This window comes from Tupaia chinensis, unplaced genomic scaffold, assembly GCF_000334495.1.
Source record: "Tupaia chinensis unplaced genomic scaffold, TupChi_1.0 Scaffold000635_2, whole genome shotgun sequence".
NCBI lineage: Eukaryota > Metazoa > Chordata > Mammalia > Scandentia > Tupaiidae > Tupaia > Tupaia belangeri.
In genome coordinates this window covers 307208-332162 of record NW_006160156.1, presented here as the reverse complement: position 1 = coordinate 332162, position 24955 = coordinate 307208, and the positions used below count along the sequence as shown (strand labels likewise).

Genomic DNA, 24955 nt, shown 5'->3' with positions numbered 1-24955 from the left:
GTTTACTCTTTCTCCTTGGTTGGCTTCAGACCTGCAAAGGGTCTCCTTTGGGAACATTTTGTGAAGAACACTTGAAATTGCCCACAGAACGTCACCACTGGGCTCTGTATGGTGCTACTTTATTGGCAAAATAGCTACCTGGATGAGACAATCTTACAAGTAAGGTTTCCTTAGACTAGGTCACAGGAAGACCCAATTTATATCCAATTCTACTTCGTGTTTTCTAACAGTATATCCAAGAATGATGTAAGAGCCTACCTGTATCTTGAATACAAGATGTCCTCCATGCTCTGAGATGTAACTAGTGTCATGCAACACACATCTCTTACAAAGACCAGGGAGTAGACGCTCACCTTGGGTTTTACCACCTTCATGAAGGCCCCTCTGATCAACGCCTCCTCTCGTTCTTGTCTGGTTACTTTCCGGGCATCCAGAAACTTCAAGTTGGGCAGCTTGTGCAGAACAAAGCATCTGGCAGAGAAAAGTCAGTGATAACTCAGGAAGGTTGGGGTGATAACCTCAAAGATCCAAGCAATTTATCTGATCCTCAGGAATCTGTACCATTAGGTCTTCAGACATTTAGATGCTGACAGTTGCTTCATCTGTCTTCTTTCACAAAGAATGAACAATTGCTCTCTGGGGAAACCCACATGGTAATGTTTTATTCAGACACACAACCAAACTTTAGAACTTTCACTAACAGCTTCAGTGGACCCAAAGGTTGACTCAAAAGTAGACAAACAGACACAGACAAACACAGACCCACAGACATACAATTGGCTTAGCTAATAGGACCTTTAAAAAGTATTCATTTCCTTCTATTTTGAAAACAGGCCCAAAAGCTGCACAGGAACTTCTCAGGAAAACTAACCTACAATTTCACTATACCCTTTATGTCATTGCCATTCCTACTGGTATCTGAGAACAGATCTTCAATTTTAAGTTGAGACAAGAGACCTTGACTTGCCATCCAGGACACAAAACAGATTGTAGTAACCTAGATGACTCAGAGATAGAAGGAAAGAACATAGGTAGCTAAGAAATGCCCTCTTGAGGAATTAAACAGGGCTATTAATGAGGTTTTTCTCATAGCATTGTGTTATTTCCACACTGGCACTATGAAAATTACCTTTATCAAGGAGAAACAGGGGAGTTGGCTCCTAGGAGATATTAATAGCCCAATGAATGCTACGTGTTCTCCATCTCCTGGAAAGACACTTTGGCATCATTATGAACTCCAGGGATAAGGTAGTGATTCCTTATGTGATGAACTGCTCAGACAGGTGTACAGAATTGACAAGAAGATCCACTTGGCCAAATATAGGGTTATAAATACTAAGATAAATATTTAAAAGGTATAGACACACACATACATTTTTCCCTCCTCAGTGAGGTTCTCCAGTGCAGATGTTTTCCATCATGCCCCATAGTCTATTAATCAAATAAGCAATTGTTTAATCCCTATCCTGCTCAGGAAGAAGGGTATCCAATGTCAAAAGCAATGGGGTTATTTCCAAGAGAATCTGCTACTTTCTGCCAGGAACCAGTCTCTTAAGTACAAGGACTGTCTTGAGCTCCAACCCTTATGACATTTTCTTCTACAACTCCAGCCCACAGTGTTTCCCCCTTATTAGCATTTATAAAATACATTGTCAGGGCCAGCAAGCAGCAAGCAGTGGTTAAGGTGCTGGACTCCCACCCAGACGACCACAGCTCAAGTCCCAAACTTGGTAGCTTGCTTCTTTCTTTCTTTCTTTCTTTCTTTCTTTCTTTCTTTCTTTCTTTCTTTCTTTCTTTCTTTTTCTCTCTCTGTCTCTGTCTCTCATATGTGCCCTATAGCAAATTAAAAACAAGGGAAATTTGGGGGGAAAATGGAGAAGACATTTGTGGGATACAGGTATGGTTTGCTGCCTGTTGATGATGTTGTGCATAGTATTCTCAACTTGCCTAGTAAGCGGCGTATATCATGTTGGGTAAAATCTCTTCACAATCTAAATGATGTATAGTGATTGACTATAAATAATAGTACATAATTAAAGTAAAATAAATAATTCTTTTAAAAAAGAATACATTGTCAGCAGTATAAATTTTGTTTTTTTTCTAGTTATTTTCTTAGTGTTCAGTTGATGTCCTTACCTAAACTATAAGCCTCTTAAAGGCAAGGGCAAATATCTTTGCTCATTTTTACCACATCTCAGAAATTAACATGAGAATAGTCAATAACATACCAGATCATTTCACTTGAGTAAATATTTCTTGAGTCCCTACTAGGTAACAGGCCTAAGGATACAGAGGTGATGATGGCATGGTTTCTGCTCTTAAAGGGGCATTTAGTTTAGTGATGATGTGATAATCACATAAAGAAATGAGAAATCAGCATAGATGCATGCCAAGACTGAGCTTATACAGAGAGTAGTTAGGAGAGCAGTAGTTAGAGGCCTGTGCTACTCAGTGAATGACTGAAAACTTAAGAGAAAAGGAGAAATAGGAGCACTCAAGAAAGCTTCACACAACTAACCCCTGAAGCAACCCCAGGCACTAGCTTTTTCTCAGTGTAAATGTTACTTGGGTGTATGTAGTACACCCCAAGTGGAGCCCTGAGTTCCCAGATACCTCCAATATTCATGAGGTGGTCTCTAATTACCAGGTGACCTTCATATGCTTGTCTTTTATCTGGCTGTTCAGTTATCAGCCAGGTAAAAGACTTGACTGATCACTGAAAAACCAGAAACAACAGTTGAGAAGTCTCCAGCAACAACCACTGTTAAAATAAAAACACTCTAAAGTTATTCTGACATATACTTTTCCTTCCCCAGAAATGTCTACCCTAATACTCGTGGCCCTGCAAACTGGAATATGTACTTCCTGCTTCTTCCCTGGCCTTAATCTACTACCATCTTTCCTATTTTTCCCCGAGGCTTTCCCTTCCCTCTGCCAAGGACCCCTAACCTTATCTGAAATCAGGGAAGCACCACAAAGGGTCCAAATGTCCTTTCTATCCACTACAACTCCCACCGGCCTCAGTCAATGTCAGAGAAAACTTCCATCTTCTGCTTGTAGCAGCAAAGTCTTGATGACAACAGATTCTTTCAAATAAAGACATGTACAGACAGAAACAATATGTCAGGAGTGACGCTCAAAGGAGTAAAGACACCCACTAAGTGTAGGGTGGGAAAAGATGAATATTCAGGTGAAGAAAACATCAGTATTAGAAAATCAGCCAATGTTTAATGATGGAATGAAAGATGCCTTCCTGGGCTGGCAGGAACCACGATGACAACAGACCGCACACTGTCATTTCTCCTCACTTTGGATCACAGCCCTGAAATCAAAGGAGAAAGAGAGAGAGAGGTGCTGGCTTTTGAGCTAGTTAAAAGTCTTAGATGACAAAGAGCTGCTGTTTTCAGAGCACTCTTCTTAAACAATTGAAGAGACAGCCATGGCAGAGGCTGCCAGTCACCCCTGAAACTAGGAATTACTAAATTCCCATCTTGAGGACCAGCCCAAGTTTCCATGTGGTTACTGTTTGGAGAGGACTGAGGACACCAGGAAGGCTTGCCCCAAATAATGTAGTCCAGGGAGCAAAGTGCATCCTTTGGAAGGGTGTCACCTTTCATTTACTTACTACACAATCACCCACTCAGCAAATAACTATGGAATACCTACACCTGCTAGAAACTGTGCCTGGTGCTGAGAATAAGGCAATGAACAAAACAAAGGGCCTGTGCTCTCAGTGAGTTAATATTCTAGTGTGGTGATTTTCAGCCTTGTAGGGGCACCAGCATCCCTGGAACTTTTAGAAATGCCGATCACTGGGTCCTACTGGAGAGTTTCTGATTCAGTAGGTCTGTAGTGGAGCTGGAATTTACATTTCTAAGAAGTTAGCAGGTGATGCTACAGCTCTGACTGAAACCAATGAGGAAAATAACACCATGAGGAATAACAGTTTTAGATTATGAGGGTAAGGAGATGGCAGAGTCTTCTTCCTAGTTACATTAGCAGTACACCTGTCCCAGGGAATGTAGTACACAGCTTCAGAAAGCTGCCACATCAAGTATATCCCCTTGTCCCTTAGTGGCTAGGAACTGGCTCCAAACATTATTACCAAGTGATAAGTCAGTGGGCTTCCTGCCTGCCTGGCCCATCCTGGTCTTGGGAGATCTATTTCCCTTTGTTCTAGGTCATGTCAGGGTGTCAAAAGCTGCAGCTTCAATCCTGAATGTAATACAAGTTTGCCATAAAAATACAAGAGAGGATTCCCGAAGCCACAGACTGAAAGCTTTTACAATATCAATTCAACCCTTGTAAATTTAATCCAGGGTTATTTGTTGCACCAAAATCTCTTTACTGTGATGTATTACTTAGTTACTGGGGTTATCACAGCCGTATCCTAAAGTTGCATAGTACATAAAACATTTCAGTTAACAATGTGGGAAGGTTAACTCCCCCAGATAACCTGCAATCACAAGGGCTAGTCCAGATGACATCCCTCTGTCAGCTTCCACGAGCTATTGATGGTTCAATCAGTTTGTTTTGAAGGTAAAGTACAACAAAAGGGCAGTAAACTTATTCAGACTGTCAACAGGGGCTATCGGGAATGGGGCTTGCAGGTAAGTAATTCTGGGTGTTTTAAGGCTATTATCAAACAGCAATGGTTGAAGGAAGAGACAGCTACTAATAACACAGAAGGCAGCCATCATAAAGCACTTTATGGCAGAAACCCCCGTCTATAAATCCTGCGACACCCGGAGACAGCTTCAGATTTATAAAACTGCTTGTTAAGCCAGGGCATTGCTTAATGAAAAGAGATCCGTCTAAATTCTAAGTCTCACGTCCCTAGCTCCAGAGGGCATCTCCAATTTTCCTGACCTTCTCAAGGTGGCTGGGGAAAGTCCCCAGGGCAGGAGTTGGGGGAGATAGATCCACTCTTGGCTGTGAGATGGAAGGTGAGGTCATCTTAAGGAGAGCAGGGAATCTCAGGAAGGTGTTTAAAGACCCATTTGTCTGGACACAGATTTCCTAATAGTGAGAGACCAACACACAGAGCTTTTCAGGTTCTCTTTTTTCTTTTCATATAGAAAGTTCCATTCTCTTCAAGGATGCCTAAGAAGGCTAAAACTAGTAGGAAGAGAAAAGATACAATAGAAAGGCTTCTTACCCCTCTCCAAAATCAATTTTTTCTTTTCCAGTCTTGATGCTCTACTATTTGCCATTGAGATTTTTTTTTTTAGAGGTTTTTGCTATAGGGCGCGTGTGCTCGCCAGAAAAACAGAGAGAGACAGAGAGATAGAAAGCAAGAAATCACCCCGCAGAGGGGATGGCCACACCGCAATCCCTTCTCCGCCATTCTCCTCTTGGGATCTTAGGCATGCATGCACACGCGCCTGGCATGAGTTTTAAGCCACCAGGTCCGGGACACGAACCGCAGTCGACCACATGGGAGTCCAGTGACATAGCCATTACACCAACTGCTGGTCCCTGTCATTCAGATTTTAAAGAGAAAGGAGCATATTCTTTCCTCCTGCCCACAACAGTTATCCCCAGTTGCTCCACAGTACAGTCCAGGTGGTTCTCCACTGTCTGCTAGTGGGGTTGGCTGCCATGTTTCTTTTTCTGAGACCACTGAAGAAATACCAAGTTTTGGGACCAGCAGTTGGCATAATGGCTATGTTGCTGGACTCCCATGTAGTCGAGCATGGTTCGAGTCCTCGACGCGGTGACTTAAACTCATGCCGGGCACGTGTGCATATGTGCCCATGATCCCGAGAGGAGAATGGAGAAGAAGAGATTGTGGTGTGGCCATCCTCCCTCTGCCGACAGGGGTGATTACTCGTTTTCTGTCTCTCTGTCTCTGTCTTTCTGGCGAGCACATGTACCTTACAGCAAAAAAAGTCTCAGAAAAAGAAAACCAAGTTTCCAGTTCTTGAGAGCACTATGCATAGGGTCATTGGACTTTTCCCTACTTCCTTCCATTCCTGGAAGTCTATGCTTCTTCACATCTTTCTTGCTCCCATTTTGCTCCCCTGGGGCAATGGGGTGACATGGTATGAACTACTGATGCCCCTATCTGAGGCCCCAGTAAAAAGCTATAGGTCATCCATGAACCATTTTCAGTCTTTCCCATTAATAGAATAGGGTGAAGATGCCAAGAAAACATTACGCTTCTTTGCTGTTGATTGGATTACATCAACTCTATTTAGTAACACTGGTTACCTCATGCTGATCAAAAACACTGATCAGCTACTTAATATGTCTGATCAATAATGATAATTTAAAAAATAAGCAATGGCTTAAATGTAGGTTAAGAGACCAAAGCTTTTAAAATGTGAGGGAGAAAAGTTTAAAAAGGGAAGGTTGTCATAATGAAAGCACTGGAGTCTAACAGGGCAGAGAAAGAGCCCAGACATTAAGTGTATCTTGTATCTTCCTTCCGTCTCTGTCACCTTTCTGATCCTCAGTTTCTCTATCTGTGCAATGAAGAGGATGGGGCAACTGATGTCTAAGGCTCCCTCAAACTTTATCTTGCTTCAGTTCTATGTGTCTCAAAGTTAATTTACAATAAACACATCCATATTGTCCTTTCTTGTTACTTCAGTCTCCTTAATAACCACCCCCTACACCTCCAGGTAAAGAAGAACTGTGAGAAAAAGTCAATAAAGACCAAAGAGTAATGAACAAACACTGTGAGTGGAATAACTCCAGATGCTCAAAGAGATGACAATGATCTCACTCTAATGAGCCGAGGTGAGCTCACCTACAGCATTAATGAATGCCTGACAACTGGCAAAGGCCAGCTGATTTTCCTCACAGTTCACCGGCAGTATGTTTGAAGTCTCCTGCAAACAATACACCCACAGGACAGACCAAGGCCCTCTACAGAGGGTAACCGGCAATTACTCTGTGGGCTTCTGTCACTTTGATCTCTGGGTCATGACCTTTGCTTTCTTGTGATCTTCAAAGCCCAGATTGTAGATTAGCTGGAGAATGCTAGCTGGGTTATGTAAGCCATAAGTTTTACAGCTACTATTCGGCTGGTAAATGGTGGCAGCCCAGGACAGCCAGCAGACAGTAGAGAGTCCCTCCCTTCTTCCTTTTGGCTGAGTGCTGCAGACATTGGGCAGGCACTGGGTCGCTCCCTTCCAAGAAACAAAGAAACAGTGTCACATTCTAAATAATCTAAAGTTGGAAAAAAATATAGAGGTACCTACTAAAGAGAAGGGAGGAGGAGAGGCCACCCAGAGACAGGAGTAGCAAGAGAGAATAAATGATGAAAGATTTAGAGACAAAGCAGAGCTAAGAGACAATAAGACTATCTCCTTTATTGGAAGTGTGAAGTATACCATTGCCCTTCATCCATTATTATTTCTGTAGTAAGAAGAAAGTAATGGACTGCAAGAGAAGACAAGAAGTGGACCACTCTGGACATCCATTTCCCATACTTGATTCATTATGTTTGGCACGTTGAGGTCTGCAAGAGGCCCCAGGTGGTTTCTCAGTACTATGGTGGTCTCTCAAGCCAATCCTTGCCTTGCTACTCTCTTCCTGCCCAAATCCTGAAGGCTGCTGGTTATCACATTCACCTCTATTCAACATTCATCCCCAAATAGCAGCACAGTGTGTACATACCACAAAGTAAGGGCAGGTTTAAGCCCCTGGAATAACATGGCAATGGACATTTCTCAGCCATGAACTATGATGAATGGCAAAGAGAAACCCCAGGCATAGTTTCGTTCCTGTCCCAGCAGGACCTGGGTACTACTCAACAACTTGGTAGTGTGTTCCTGCTCACATACAAATTTAATGAGCCTGTTTTACTGTGGGGATGTGAGCCAAGAAAATCCAATTGGGTGATGGGGGGAGGGTAAGTGAGAAAGCCAAAGGGGTGGATGTGGGGGGAGGAGAGGAAAAACAGCAAAAACTAAGCAACTGGGATGCCATTTCCAATAACTACATAAATCTAGTCACTTCCCATTTCTGGTCCAGTGGTTGGCCACAACGTGACCTAAAACTGGGCTGACCTCTTTGAAATCAACATCTCCCATGGAAATGAAACAACAGACACACTTGTTTTGATGTATGGCTGGGTGACATATTATAAATATTACATCACATAACCACAGAGGATGCCAATCAATAAGGAATTTTTTTAGACAGCACTAAATGAACCATGGGCTCTTGCTTCTGAATACACTCCTTTAAGGCTCCTACTATTGCTTAAATGATTAATAGAAGACATATTGTCAGAAAATGTACTTAAAGTGAAAAACAGTAAACTGAAGAAATATCATTCATTTTTTAAGCAATTTTCTAGTGAAAATGTCACATAAATTTACATAGAGGCTCTACAATTGGGCTCCAGGTATCCACTAGAAGGAAGGCAGACCTCATGCTATGTGGACGAAGGGCCAGGGAATTATTTTAACAAAGGAAAAAGAAAAAAGAATCAGGCAGCTACATTGCTTTATATAAACACAAATGCCACAGGAACTCTGAATTCAAAAGTCAGATCATGAAACCCTAAAATTTCTCACAGGCGAATGAAGCACAAACTCTGGAAGGAACAAAGCAGAGTTGTTTTCAGACCACAGACTAGAGCTTCATCAGACTGACATTTACTTCATCCAAATGCAAGTATGCATGCTTATCAAACTAACAATAAACATTTTAATAACTATTAATAATAAGTAAAAAATGTAAATATGCTAGAGATTAACTTACTGTTTCACTCAACACTCAGATGCTGAGTAGTGAATGTGTCACTGGATGGGCACAAGCTTCAGGTTCTCTCTGTTCTTAGTTTCTGTTCCTTTCAGAGTGTAAACATCTTGCCACTGTTGTGGGTGACTTATGTATTTTCTAAGGTAATTTCAACTACACTGCCACGTGCGCACTAACAAACAATCTTTCCAGACCCTACCTCAAATCCTTCAAGGAGGAGTGACCTAAAGCAAGAGAGGACAGACTTGCAGAGTGCCCAGGTTAGCCCCTGAGATCAATCACTCTCGCAAAATCAAACCTTCCTAAAGAATCATGACCCACAACTAAGGACTTTGATTGAGTCTTGCTTATTAACTGCATTTGTTGACATCCAAACAAATCTGATTTTGAAGGGACAGTGGACAACTAGAAGGCTCACAGATTCCTGCAATAAGTATGCAGGCATGAAAGGGACAAGTCATTTTAAGCTGACTCCAGAAAACAGTTCCAACCCCTTTTCCATTACTAGCACTAAATCAGGTGTCGAGGTTTCAAGAGACAAGACTACTCAGCCCTTACCTACAGGAAGCCATTCCTAGATGTTTAAATACATGAAGTAGTGAGGGCAGCATATAAGGTTGGAATAAATAAGATGGTGTTAGGCAGTAAAGGAGAATGATAACTTCTTAGCAGCAAAGTGCCCAAGGACACTAGGGCCAACTGAACAACAGAATCACCTATTGACTATTTTTTTTGTATTTCCAACTTAATAAATCAGAATATTTCAGATGGTTCATAGGTCTATCTTGGGTTAAGGGCTGCCAATCTAGGACATTTTTCCCATTTTAAAAGTCCCATTGGCTAATCTGGACTCCCCATCAAATCTTCTAATCTAGTCTCTTACATCATAGTTACTAGTAGTTTTGTTAATATGGCCAGTTACAACAACAAAATAGTATTAGCATTTCTTTTACAACCTTATCAGCCCTCTACTTTAGAGCAAATAGAATAAGTCACAACTAGAAACTTCCCTCACCCTACCTATCTCATTTTAGAAAAAAAAAAAAAGACTAAAAAGTGCCTGAAGTTGAAATCACATGTATATGATGTATATGAGCTTTTTTAACACTCTGAATGAATAAATGAACAGTTGTATGTGTATATGCACACATAAACATAAACATATATACACACATATAAAGATAAATATGTACATGTACTACACATATATAAAAAATGTACTGGGTTATTTCTTAGGAATACAGAAAAAGAAAAAAATCAGAATACAAATGAGAATTTCTCAAACGTTGACTTCCTAAAAATGGTTACTTACTAGGCGTATTTTCCTGTACTTGCTTGACCCTTCTCAGACATATCTTAAAATAAGTCACTACAAAAGGATAAAACTGTCTTAAGTGACCCCTTTATACCTGAAGCTAGACTAGTAAATGGTCCAAAACAGATAAATGTGTTACAGAAACAAATTAAGTTCTAAGTGATCAAGCGATTTAAAATGATGATTTAGAAATTTCTAAGTCTGGCACCAGCAGGTGGCATAATGGTTACATCACTGGACTCCCATGTAGCCAACCGCAGTTCAAGTCCCGGACCGGTGGCTTAAACCAGGCATGTGTGTGCATGTCCCAAATTCCAAGAGGAGAATGGAGGAGAAGGGATTGTAGTATGGCCATCCTCCCTGGGGTATGATTTCCCACTTTCACCAGTGAGCATATGCACCCTATAGCAAAAATCTCTCTCTGAAAAATAAAAGAAGAAGAAGAAGAGGGAGGAGGAGGAGGAGAAGGAATTTCTAAGTCTTCTCTGATTGGATTTAAGCTTATGTCTCCGAATTAAACTCCCACTCAAATCCTCAGTATTACATCCCAAATGAAAATCTTCATGATGGTGAAGGACTTAATAACTTTTTTTAAAAAAAAGTAGGTTTAGAACTCAGTTCTAAGATTAAAGAATTCACAGATCCCTATAAAATTAATCAAGAAGCCTAGAAAATAAAGTCAAAGGTATAAAGTTCTGCCCAATAAAGATAAATTCCTCAGACATCTGTTTACACACTGGGAATACCACTATGTGATGCTGATTGGGGCTTCTGACATCTGTCTCTTTGAGTTCAAGTCTTGCATTATCCACTGACCACCTTATCTCCATGTAACATTCTTTAGGTTGGGGGGGGGCTAAAAATCTTTAACTGCTTAGTTTTAACCAATACAGTTTTCTTTTTCTTCCTACTATAAATTGATATCTTAGTCAAAATCCCAGAGCCCTAGTTCTCTGCAAGGCCACAATCCATAATGATAATTCTGGATCACTTTAAAGAAAAGTTTACATTCTGTTCAAAATGCTACAGAAGGCAGGAGAGTTACTCAGTAGTAAACCCACATGCTGAGATAGGGCTCTCCTTGACGTGTGAGACAAACTCCAGCCCACTGCTTTTTCTCATACAAAAGGGAAAAAGGAAGAAAAAAAGACTATTTAGTACCACAAAGGAGAATCTGGACTTGAGGCTTGACACTGATTAGCATAAGAAAAAATTAGGAAGAAATGCAAGAATGAGAAGAAGAAGAAAGAGAAAAAGAGAAGAGAAAGAAAAGCAGGTAAACCATAAAATTATTCTACTAAAATCAGGGTGGTTTTGTTTTTGTTTGTTTTGGGGTTTTTTTGTTGTTGTTGTTGCTGTAACCTTACTTACATGTGTGTGTGTGTGTGTGGTTATTTTTTTTTTAATTTATAGTATTCCATGCCCTCAGGGTTTCTGACTGCTTTACCTTTTACAAAATTAATGTCCCAACTACATTATTTCATGGGTTACCACAGATTCTAGTATGAGTCCCAACAGAACAAGTTCATCTCTAATCATTATCCTCCTTTCCCAACTCTTTCAAGTCCATTTCCCAGGAGCCCTATCTGTCTAGTATTTCCTACCTGCCTCCTCTCCTTCCCACATTTATTTGAGTGGAAAATTAATGAGAGCTTATAGCATACTAGAGAGAGAAGCTATCTATATAAAAATAACATTAAAAACATTTATAAAACAATAATGAAGAATGAAAACATACAGAATTTAAAATGAAAAAGGAAAATAAAATGAGTTTAGTAAACTGGATAAGATCAGGAAAACTCCTGGAGAGAGGTGAGTTTGGATCAGGAGTTTCCAAGCAGATAGTTTATAAGTAGAAGAGAAAAAGCACTTCTGCCTGGAGCCCACCAAAGCATGTGACTGCTGAACATGGAAGTGTGGCTTCATGGTGGAAAGGTGTGGGCCTTGTGGGCCATCCTCTTGGGACTGTATATGAGCACCATAAACTTTAGCGGGAAGTGATCTCTATCTAAAAAAATGTCTCTGGGGCAGACTGCAGAAAGATCTTACATCATAGAGCAGGGTCAGCACACGATAGCCCATGGGTAAAACTGACTTACTGCCTGGTTTGCAAATAAAGTTCTACACAGTCATGCCCATTCATTTACAAGTTATTTATGACAACTGCTGCATTACAACAGTAGAGGTGAATAGTTAAGACAGAGTCCCTATGACTTGCAAAGCCTAAAATATTTATTTGGTCCTTCATGAAAAATGTTTGTCAACCCCTGACCTAAACCAGATCACCCAAAAAGTTTTCATCTTTCTTACACCCTGTCACCCCAATCAAAGGTAGACAGTACTTCTAGATTCCTAAAAAGTAAAAGTTTAACATTGTCATGGGAAGTCTAGTGATAGTTACCAAACACCTACTACACACCCCACGGCATAATATCATTCCCTGAAGATGCTGTTACCTCTTATCCCACCAGCTGAAACCCCCAGACACTCACCTATATCTCTTGTAGTCTTCTTCATCCTTGTCCAAGCTGACCAGCTCATTGGGACATGCCACATTACCCAGAAGACTGAGGTACTCCAGAGCTGGTGTTGCTTCTGCCAGGTGATCAAGCAGGTACTCCAAATCAGTGATGTAGAAAGGTTAAGGATTTTGGTCTAGGATGGCAGAAGGCTTAGTTGGGAGCATAGGCCATAAATGATAGGCTATGCGTATCAGTTGGCAAATCCAGTCTGCTCCTGTGAGTCAAAGTGAGGGGTGATATCAACTCTGCTATGTGCATATGGCACCACTAGTTTTTCATTCCTTCTATTAGGAACACAGCCCAGTTTTTCTTTGGACAGGTCAGGCTAAGTCCAGATCACTTAAAAGAGAATAAAAAGACTTAATTGTTTAATTGCACTTCTTCTATACACTATAGTTCTGCTTTTTTAAAAAATAATAATAAAAGGGTAGATTCCACCTAGTAAAATATTTTACAAAATGCAAATCCATAAAACACTTTTTTAGTAATTAAAATGAGAAATTATTTCCAAAGGATTCATGAAAGATGTATTCTCCTCTCCATGTGGGGAACATACAGGAATGACATGAATCCAAACAGGGACTGGTTCCTGCTTCTGATCTGAGAACCTACAGGAAAGCTAAGCATTGCTTAGTGGTCTCACTGGTGGCATTAAAGCATTGGACTGGGGGGAAAGAGAATACTAGGAGAAAAAGAAAACAAGAGTAAGGTAGGATAGGTTTAGTGAGACCAGGCAGGTCAAATTGCATTTTCTGTGACTCTGTTATGAATCCAATATTCCATGAAAAAGAAAATGAAAGAGAAAAGGCACAGGAGAGGAATGGGAATGAGATTATTCTATAAGCAATCTCCTAGTGGGATCCACTGGCCAATCCAGGCAAATACTAAGACCCCAAACCAAATAAGGCAAGAGTGATAGCTTCACGGAATTACAGGTTTTGGAAAGGATTTAATGACAAACTAGTCCACATATCAGTTTCTGGTCTGAGCCACAAACAGGTGAGATGTACCTTAGGTAAAGGGATGATTAGACAAGCCATGAATGGAGACCGTGATTACCAGGAGCTATAAGAGTTGGCCAGAGTCAGTGGATAGGATGGAGTCCTTGGCAGGGAAGGCAGCAAAGAAAACAGGGACTAAACATGTAGAGAGAATGAAATACCCATGTGTCAAAGCTATACTCCTGTTTCGCTCCCAGGAGCGAAGTTCACTTTCACCTAGGAAAGGAAGGTAAAATCAAAGGTCTGCTCTGCTCTGCTCTGACAGGCTGTTATCTAACCTTAGAACAATACCTAGACGTATTCGTACTTTGTTTCAACTTGCCACTGAAGAATGAATTCCAGTCTGTAGAATGCCTAAATTCAGACCCTAACTTATTTGCCCAGGAGTCACCAAAAGGCATCGCATTCCATTCTTGACAACCATAATAGTTTTCCCTTCCTCTGGGATCTAGTCTTCCTCTAACTTCTACCCACTGACCCATTTAACTACTTGAGATCACATGATGAGCCTTCAGCTATGTGAAACTTTCACCTTCCTTAAATCATGTATTCTCTAAACTAAGTTCCTTCATGCATTCTTCACACAGCATGGTCTGCCACTGTCTTCCGAAGGATCAAATGTTGAACTCTGAGTGGGAGTAAGAGGAAGGACACAGAAAGCAGAGAAGGAGCAAAAGAGGTAGAAAAGACTGATTTTCTCAATTTGCCAGTATCTTCTCCATTTCCTAAACAGAGACAGAAAAATGGACAGGGAAGATTTGAAGCCTTCACATCTTTCACAAATAACATCTGGGTATGTTAAAATGAGGATGAAGGGAATGGGGGAGTTCATAGAGAAACCTAGAAGGAGGGTCCCACCAGAGAGGTAAGTTTGGAAGTTCAAGAAGTGCATGGCCAGGAATCAAAATATTAACCTATTATCACTGAAGACAAAACATGCTTACTACTCTTTTCATTTAAGTCATCACGTTATTTGAGAAAATCATTTAAATATAACCAATTAAAGTGAAAATGAAGAATTCCAGGGAAAATTCAGCTTTTCCAGAAGCTTCTATCTTTGTATGCTTCAGTCTTTGCTATACTAAAAAAAATGAAAAGAAATTTTAAAATAAATAATAGAGTCTTGCCAGTATTCTATCAGTATAGATAGAATAGACTTGGGCAGAGGCACCTCAAGGGGCCACATGTTTCGGAGTGTTTCCTCAAAATGCTTTAAGTCATTGTCTGGTACCCAGGACTGGTCAGGGGCCAATAGGGCCATTAAAGTAGAAAACCCCACATCTCAACTTGAACCTACATGGGCCTCAGTCCCAGTCCTGGTTTTTCCCCTTCAGGATTTACTCCAAGTCCACCTCATATATGGGGCCCATCAAATTTTCCATGGAGCACTAGGACTCATGCCTGTATAAGGTTGTCTTAAAGTCTTAAGGTGAGGCCCTCATTCCAGGGAAGACAGCCAGACAACCTGATCACGCCTGCTGGCCAGCACAGTATTTTTGTGGGGTTGCAAGAGCAGTCTACCAAAATACTGCTGTCATCCTGATTTGGAGTGATTCAAATATTTATGTAGATGAGAGCCTTGACACCCTAGAAGTCCTCTCTACTATGAATGGAAAAGTTAGACCAAAACCTATTTCCCTCCTGAGGCAGATTCCTTAAACCTTGTTTTATTTTTGTTTTTGTTTTTCCATTTACTTATGGAAGTGAGAATATTTAGGAAAAAAGCTCAAAACTAGCAATATTTTAAGTTGAGAAAACATTCCATAACTGAGTTGGATTGAAATCTTTGTAATTTCTCAACATTTAGTAAGTGATGGGAAGCTAGCACCACTGGAGAAGTAGCCTACTTTAATTTAGATAAATCCTCATATGTAGATTTACCACTGAGCTAATAAAGCTTATACATGAGGAGCTCCTTGCTTGCACAGGTCCTTTCCAAGGCCCTGGGAAAGGCCCTAGTAACATAATCACATAATTGTGTATTTTTGTAAAATTTTCAAAAGTAGTTTAAACTACAATCCATGAAGATCACTGTTCCTTTTCCTGCTAATACTTCTTCCAACACTTTTTCCCTTGAGCTAGGTGACAATAGCAGTGGCCATGGGAATCCTGGGTTCCTGGTGAAGGAGCACTTGTGTAAGAGTGATATTTAATTATGATTCAGTGGGGTATACCATGCAGTTTGCAGTCATTTCTATGTCTAGCTAAATTGTTATTTTTTTTTAAATAACATATTATTTTTTAGAAAGAGTACATGTGCACACACATTAAAAAATAGAAATGAAAGAGAGGCACCCTCAACAGAGATTCATCATGCTGCAATTCCCTTCTCCCAGTCCTCTAGCTCTTCAGGATTCTGGGTGACTATGAACACCTCCAGAGGATCATAAAGCCAACCTAGAGATCTCAATCTGAAGTTGGCCATGCTGATTCAAGATTTTCAGGCACTTCTGTTACCAGTGCATCACAGCAGCTGGACCTGTCTGGTTAAATTACTGCAACAGTATGAGTAGGAATGGCTTCCAGTAACAATGCTCTTACTGTCTACCATGCCAATATGAACACGCAGGAGCCAACATAAAACTGGTGATAAAATGGTTAACAAACTCAACAATTCAAAGAACATTTAAAATTGAGTATAGGCATGCATGTGTGCACACATAGACATACAACTTTAAAAGAGCTAAAATCTTACATAGCTCATATGCAAAAAATGTGTAAGAATTTCTTCAAAATTTAATAATCTTAAAATTTGTTTTTACCAATAATAGCAATGAAATTGCCAATGAGTGATAAAATAAAATGACTTTGGAACCAGCAGATGGTGTAACGGTGACATTGCTGGACTCCCACATGGCTGACCACAGTTTGAGTCCTGGACCTTGCAGCTTAAAACTCACGCCAGGTGCATATGTTTGCATGCCCAAAATCCACAGAGGAGAACGGAGGAGAAGGGATTGCACATGACCATTCCCTTTGGGGGGTGATTTCTCATTTTCTGATTCCCTGTATCTCTGGCAAACGCACACACCCAATAGCAAAAATCTCTCTAAAACAAAATAAAACAAAATGACTCTGATCAACCATACTAAAACAAGGAATTATTTTTCTATTCTCTTTACCAAAAATGTTACAAAATTTCATTACAGAATGAAGCCACAGAGAAATATTCAGTAAAAAAGAAAAAACTTCCTATATAAGAATATCTAGTATAAAAAGATTGCTATTTTTCTAAAATTTTGACATTTGTGGTACTTCACAACTTACAATTTTTAAAAGTTGTTTTTAATATATTTTTTCCCAATAAACATTAATTTTTATGCCTAATTTTGCATTCATAATTATGTAATCCTTGTATTTAAGAAGGCACCATGAAATTACATAAGCTTCACATTCCACAAAACCTGGATCTATCCCTGAGGAGAAGACTAAAGGGAAATAGATCATCCAAATGCCTTAGTCATGGGGATTTCTTGGGCAAAGAGTCTGCAGCTCTAAGAAGCTTCAGCCATCCTGTGCCAGTGAATCTAAGGGATTTCCAGGGAATCTGAGGGATGCCTCATTTAGTGTATTTTGTACGGCAGAAGCTCTGTCTTCTGAATCCTACTGAATGATAAATCAGGCTGAGTCAAGTGGTCTCCCTGAAATCCACACCCAACAGGAAGCCCTAGTACCTTCTCCCTGAATACTCTGGACTAGCCCTTAGATGTTTATGTTGATACTGCCACAAGAAGATGAAGTAGGAGAAGGAATTTTAATTGGTTTCTTGGTCTCCTGGGTCAGCCAGGACAAACATGGCCCTGTCTTGCTTGACTGCACACTCTGAGATAGAACTTGTCACATTCCTTTTTGTCAAGTTGCACGGAAAATTAACCACAGCACTCAATGGATAAGACTCGGTGTCCCAGGCTAACCAAGACCACCACAGTGGAGACTTTCAGGAATTCTCCTAAAGGTACCTGTTCTACTCTCCCCCATTTTTATATAAAAATCTGAAGCAACCTGACACAGTTTCAGCTCTCTCCAGCTGGATTCTTTGCACACACACACCTGGTTTCCCTCATCATATCTTCTCCGGAGTACTTGGCATTCTGATTTTTGTCGGAGTTGTCTATAGAAAGTTGCCATCATGGAGCCCAGCTGTCATGGCTATGCTTGCCAAGGGAGATTTTCTGCAGAGAGTCTAAGATCAAAGCAATGTCTTGCTTAAAAGTTTGGCGCATGAGGGAAGAGGGAAGTCTGCTGGCGTCCATGTCCAGTTGCACAGGTCCAAAGCTGTTCCTGAGATGAGAATGTATTATACTCTCCCTCCAGGTCAAAGGGTAGCCTCTATAGCCACTGAGGGAATTTTAACTAGAGCTAATGCTAATATAGAATATTCTGAGTGACAAATATACAGTATAATGACTAATCTAATTCATAAACATCAGAAATATTATTACCTGTACATTAAAAAAAAAAACTGGGGCTAAAGGTCACACAGCCAGTAAATGGTAGCCTAGAGTCAAACCTAGATCATAAAGAAATTGTATTTCTTCGAGACATGTGATTCATAATTTGCCTACACCATGGGGAATTTAGAACAATGAAAAATGAGGAGGCTTACATGCTTTCATGGAAGACCACAGGTGTTGTTGTGCTCTATTCCTCACATACTTCCCATTTAAGATTATCCAAAGCATTGAGGCTTTGAATAACAGTAAAACATATTAAGAAGTTGTAAAGTCTCTGAGTGTTAACAAAGTGATTTCCCATGTGTTATATCGTTTAAATCTTTTTCCACAAACCCTGAAATGCGTATTATATTATCCATTTTGTAAGAAACTGAGGTCTCTGACAAAAACAGAGACTTCTCCAAATAACACCATAGATTTTTGTCAGAAGTCTAGCCTGGCTTTCTAACTCAGGGTAGTGGACCCATTACCATAGTCCAGCTGTGTAACGTGTAGCACGATTCTTTTTTTCCTGTAGGTACTACCATTCAAACTCATTTTCTTTTCAGTACACATGCTGGCACAAACAGGGAGATGGAAATGAAGTGTGATTTCAAATTCATTTAGCTTATTTATCTCCTCTCCCCAAAAGGGAAGGTGAGGGAGAACCATTTGATTATGTGAAGGTTAAATATCTACCTTTTCCTGAATTTTCGATTGCCCTTTTCTTGAGGTTAAGTATTTAGATATAATATGGTTGAGATCATTATCAAATACCCTACCTATATTGGTGAAAGTGTCAGAAACAGTGTGTGTGGCTAATTGGGTGGGTGAGGGAAAATGAGAATATAGGTTGTGGCTAGGGGTTCAAGTTCATGGCCAATGACTACCTGGCCAGGCTAAATGAATCAAAGTAAGAAGGGTGAGACAACTATAAACCAAGACATGAAGAAGTAATCTGAGCCAACCAAGTTTTAGATTTATCAGGGCAGGACACTAACAGGCTAAACAGAAGTGGAACGAAAAGCTGGTGGAACAAAGACGGGAGGTCAAGCAGGAGGCACACAGCTGGGAAGGAAAGCACTGATTGGTGAACTCCTAAGAAATTTGCCAGATGCTAGATTCAGACTCTGGAATCCCTTTTGTGGGCAGACTCTCTACAGCCCCAGCTAGATGGACAGGCACCGGCAACTGACTCCTCCTGCATCTTAGATTCTCTCCTCTGGGTTTCAGAGTCTGGGCCTGGAAATTAGCATGCCTGGTTTCTAGACTGAGTCCCACCAAAGCCTTCAAAGAGTTCATAACTCCCAGTTTTTTCATAAAGATGAGAAGAATTATTCACAAGCAGTAACCAACCCACAGGATGGCACTAGGGTAATATTAAATTATGAAAATCAAAAAAGACTATAACCTATATTTTGGTTTGATTATAATGGAATGTAAGCCAGACTGGTTGAGTTCACACAAGTGTCTAAGACAGTAATAATAACAATACCAATCTTTACATAGCACTTACTGTATTACTAGAACTTAGTGTTTGTGATACTTAGAATAATGTTGAAAACAACCTATGGGATATGTACTATTGTTGTTCCTATTTTGCAAAGGAAATCAAAGTTCAGAGATATTGATTAACTTGCCCAAGTTCACACAGTAAGTGATAGACTCAAGTACAAGCTCAAGAAGTCTGGCTCGAAAGCCTGACATTTTTAACTACTATTTGATGATCATTTCTCTTGCTAAAAGATAAAAGAAGTGAATAACCAAAGTTCCCAGGGTCATGGCAGATGAGACAGGGGTGAAGAATCATTTTACATATGACCTCCCTCCAAAAAAAAAACCAGTATAAATAAAACAAACTTCACAAAAGAAATCAAGAACATATTCCCTTTTGCAAACTTCCTCATAAGTTTAAAGACTCAATTAACAATAAGGAATTAGTGTCTGAATAGGAGGTCAATATTTCTTGCTTTAGGTCTTTTACAGCAAATATAAAGTAAAATCTTAAGGAGACAAGATGCCAAGGACCGTGAGACAGATTGTTATAAGAATGAACGGTGCCGCTACATTCACACCTCATATAGTTCTCTATCACATTTGTTCTACATTACTCATGTGGCTTACTTTGGCCATGAGTCATCAAGACACATGTTACAAGTATGACTTGAGAAGTACTTATACAATGGGGCTTGTGTTCTTGGAACAGTCCTTCCATGTGCACCATCTAAGATGCCCTTCCTTATATGTCTGGTGTGAGTTGTTGACTGAGCTACATGTTGTTAACAGACTAGCACAGACCAACAGCTAGTGCCAAGCTTCAGACATATGAGCAAGGCCATCTTAGACCACACTCCCAGTCAAGCCTGCAGATAATTAAACCTACATGAGTGATCCAAGGAAAGACTAGCAGAAGAATCATTCAGTTGAGCCCTGATCAAAGAGCTGATACACAGAGTTGTAAATAAATAAAATATTTCTGGTTTAAAGCCACTAACTTTTGGGGTGAATTACTATGCATCAAAAGCTCATTGAAAGAGCCCATCTAAGGCATTTCATGAAGGAGCAATAGCAATATGGAACCCATACATTGTTGAAGAGCCTGGAGCATTCTTACAATTAGGTAGGAGAGTCAGTTGGCTGACAAGGTAAAGTCAGACATGTTAGGTAAGAGAATAGCATTTAATGTTATTGCCAGCTTGTACCTATTTTTCATTCTGTAACTTCTGGATCAAGTGGATAGGAAGCTGATCTTTATTAAAAAAAAAATAGAACAGAGAAGGAAAAAATGAAAAAAGTCATGCTGCAAATCCTGAATGAATCAACTACTGGCTTTTTTTTTTCTTTTTTTTTTTTTTTAATCTTCAGATAATAACGTACACTCCAACAGCAGTGATGTGGTGTATCAGGTTTATAGCTATACAGTGCCTTCTGTTTCAGGCCATTAGCATTGGTCCATCAGCACTACCGTTGAGTATTAGAGAAGTTGAGGCTAGGGTGGAAAAGGGACTTAATGTTTCTGATACTTAGAATAAATATCTTAGAATAAGTTTCTCAACCAAAGACAGAGAAAAACTCTTCATACCTTGGAGCCAGAAGGTTCACGGATCTCTGATAACAGCAATACTGACATTAAAACCATCATCCGCGCCAGTTTATTTCATGAGAAATGGAGGCTCATAGAGGATGACTTATTGATGGCTACATAGCTAAATATGATTAAGGTGAGCATGAACCCGAGTTCCTGGATTCTACTATTACACAATGACATGAGACACAAGACATGAGCATAGGGAGGCCAAGGAAGAAACCCTTTCACCCAAATTCTAGTTTAATAATTCTTACATCCTTCATTGATTTGAGAATATTATCCAAATGATCACCCAAGCCAGCCAAGAAAATTGTAAGACACACTAACTACAGTATTTTTTTTAAGTTGGAAAATTTAATTGAAAAAAAAAGATCTACCAAATTTTCATTATGATAAAGACTGTGAACTTACTTATAGGCCTTCCCCTATTACTTCTATTAAAGTGCTGATTAATAATGGTCACAAGGAGCATATTTACTATGAGTGTTTGCGTCTCCCCCAAATTCAGATGTTGAAACCTGAGTCCCCAATGTTACGGTATGTACAGATGGGGTCTCTGGGAGGTAGGTAATCAGGCCATGCAGTGATAGAATTAGTATCCTAAGCAAGAAGAAATCAGAAGGCCTGCTTCTTCTTTCTCTCTGCCATGTGAGGCTACAACAAGAAAGTGGCATCTCTAAGAATCCAACAATACTGGCACCCTAACTTTAGACCTTGAGTCCACAGAGCATGAGAAATATATTTGTCTTTTAAGCCACCCAGTCTGATATTGTTATAGAAAGGGCTGAGACAATATCTTATAGAAGAAAATAATAATTTATGGCTTGACGTATAACGGTGTAAATGTTCCTGCAGGGCCAGCAGGTGGCCTGGAGGTTAGGTGACTGGATCCCACATGGCTAACTGCATGGTTCAAGTCCCAGACTCAGTGGCCTAAAAATATGCCAGGCATTGGAGCCAACATAAGATGTAGAGATTATGCCACTGGACTACCACATGGCCAACTGTGATTCAAGTCCCAAACCTAGAGGCTTGAAACGCATACCAGACACATGTGCGTTGATGGCCAAGATCTCAGGAGAAGAATGGAGGAGAAAGGACTGCAGTGAGGCCATTTCCCGAGTGTATGTGTGGGGGGTAATTTCTCACTTTTCCTCTCACTATCTGTCTCCCTCCCTGTGGTGAGCACATGTGCCCTAAGGCAAAAATTTTTCAAAAAAAAAAAAAAGAAAGGGGAACCAGCAGTTGGCGTAATGGCTATGTCACTGGACTCCCATGTAGTCAACTGTGGTTCAAGTCCCGAACACAGAGGCTTCAACTCATGCCAGGTGCATGTGTGCATGCCCAAGTTCCTGAGAGGAGAATGGAGGAGAAGGGATTACAGCGTGGCCATCCCCCCTGGAGGGTGATTTCTCGCTTTTTGTCTCTCTGTCTCTCTCTGTCTTTCTGGCGAGCACATGCACCCTATAGCAAAAACCTCTCAAATAAAAAGAAAGGAAAAGAAAAAGAAAAAGATATAAGGCACATGTGTGTGTGTGCCTAAATCCTGAGAGGAGACTGGAGGAGAAGGGATTGCACTGTGGTCATCCATCTTAGGGGGTCATTTCTCTCTTTCTCTTTCTCTGTCTTTTCCCCCTCTCTTCCCACAAGTACATGTACCCTTACAGCAAAACTTTAAAAAAAAAAAAAAAAAGCTTTTACAAATCATTCTTAAAAGCTGATATATATACACACACACGTTAAAAGTAACATGTATGCCTGCTTTTATTTTATACTCCAAGGGAAAATTCTCTGGGTCCTTTTCTATTTCTGACTTACTGTGAGGATGTGAACAACTGACTTAATTACTCCAGGTCTCAAATTATTTCATCAATAATACAAGGTGATTGGACTTATTTGATTTTATGTCTGAAACAACACAATGAAATGGAAAGAACTTTGGATATAACTGAGTTGAGACTAAATTTTGATCCTAGCACCTTGCTGACATCTGGCTATGGGCCTACAACTCATCTTGCTAAATGGAATGACCACACCTTTCTCATAAGGTTTGGTAAAAAAAAAAAAAGAAAGAAAGAAAAATGCTACATATAAAGCAGCCAGCACGGTGCCTGATCCCTAGGAGTGCTCCATAAAGAACAGCTAACGATGATGATTCGTTCATTCATCCTGCAAATATTTACTGAACTCATATTCTGTTCCAGGCATTATTCTATGTGTAGTATAAAAGAGTTAACAAAACTGACAACGAGGTGTACCTCACTGAGCTCACATGGCTGCCCCACGGTTAGAGCACTGATCCACTGGCACACAATAATCCATAACTGTAACCATGGAGCAGCCACGTGCCACTGGACAGAGTCCCTGATGCATTCTCACCATAGAAAAGGCTGGATGGGTCCTCACCTTCCTCGGGGACTGTGCACCATAACGGGGCTCTCTCATCACCAGTCTAGCGTGGTACACACCAGGGAGTGTGGAACTGGGCCTGGGCTTCACGTCTATTCCCCCTTAGTATCCTCCTCCTCCTCTCCTGCACCAGAAATGCTCCCAGCAACTGCACCCAGGCCTTCCAGACACCTCCAAGGTGGCCACGCTCGCTTAGCGGCATTACTCCCAACTTCCCACCAGAGGTCGCCCTCTCACACGAGCCCAAGCAAACAGAGCTGGCTCTGCCTCCTCAGCAGCAGTGACATTATTTTCTTTCTCTATTTTTATCTATTAAAAAGATTTCTTCACAGCCATAACTTAGATCTCTACACTAAAATGGAGCAACAGGAAGATATAATGGTGCATTTCATTTATGAATGACCTATAATAAATTACTCTGAAGTGTCCCTAGTGCCAGAAGACAGAACGCTTTGTCTGCCCATGGACTGTATTTCACATACTTTAATTTAGCTGACACATAAAACTCATTTGACATTTTGCAGGTATTTGTGTGGGGTGGGAGAGTGTTGCGGGAGGGGACAAGTGTGTGCTGGGTGGAGAGTGGGGGCAGCGGGCGGCCAAAAGGATATTTGGTTCTTGTTGAGGGTTAAGGTATGGAGCCTGGGTAACCCTGGCAACACGAGGTCGTCCCCGAGCAGATTGTTGTCCAAGATGAGTTCCTCCAGGCCTCTGAATGTGCTCAGTCCTTCCAGTGACCTGCAATGACAAAGGCAATGGAAAAATGATCCTGCACTAAATCAGGGAGGCCATTATGAGCCGAAATAAATATTTTAACCTTCCCTTTCAGGACTGGGAATAGTTTGGGCTTGGTGCCTGTCAGCAAAGTGAATGACAAGAATTAGTAGCGGGAGCCGGGGTGGGGGCGGCGGGGGAGAAGGGGCCGCTGGCACTCACCGCATCCTTCACGCATTGCCAACATGAAGGATGAGGGTCACTTAGTGAGTAGCCAGGATCCAAAACAAAGGGCTTCAGATACGGCCTGCAGGATAAATTTGTCAATGTCTTGTGCCTTCAGGCACCCAGCCTCGGCTGACCCTAACCTCCATTCCCAAGATAAATAACTCTGTCACAGTTCACCTTCATTCCCTGGACACAAATTTAAGTTGTCATCCATCATTCCTGCCCAGAAATATCATACCCCTCTTACAATAATAAATATAACTTCAAGTATCATTTCTTAGCCGTTCTCCTCTGTACACTCATAGGGGGAGCAGCAAGGAAGGTTCCTTTTCCTTCTCTCTCTCCCTGCTCACATCCTTTGACTTTTTCTTCCCCTCTGCCTTTTTTTTTTTTTTTTTTACTAATCACTTAATTTGTTTCTGCCCAGTGTCACTGGCTGCCCAAAAGCCAAAGCATCTGTGGAATTACATAATCACTCCCATCGGAGAAACCTTTTTCTTTTTATTTCTTTTTCTTTGCTTTTGTTT

The 24955-nt window shown here is 40.6% G+C and overlaps 1 protein-coding gene across 1 annotated transcript; it reads right to left on the bottom strand.

Annotated features, from left to right (window-relative positions):
* Window positions 1-258: 258 nt before the first annotated feature.
* Window positions 259-24427, bottom strand: LRMDA (leucine rich melanocyte differentiation associated; the record flags this gene model as incomplete). The annotated part of the gene is made up of 4 exons (XM_027776167.1): window positions 24423-24427; window positions 24098-24224; window positions 12526-12665; window positions 259-471 (listed from the first exon to the last, which is right to left on the bottom strand). Coding segments are annotated over exons 1-4 (485 nt in total), but the record flags the coding sequence as incomplete, so codon positions are not given.
* Window positions 24428-24955: the final 528 nt, after the last annotated feature.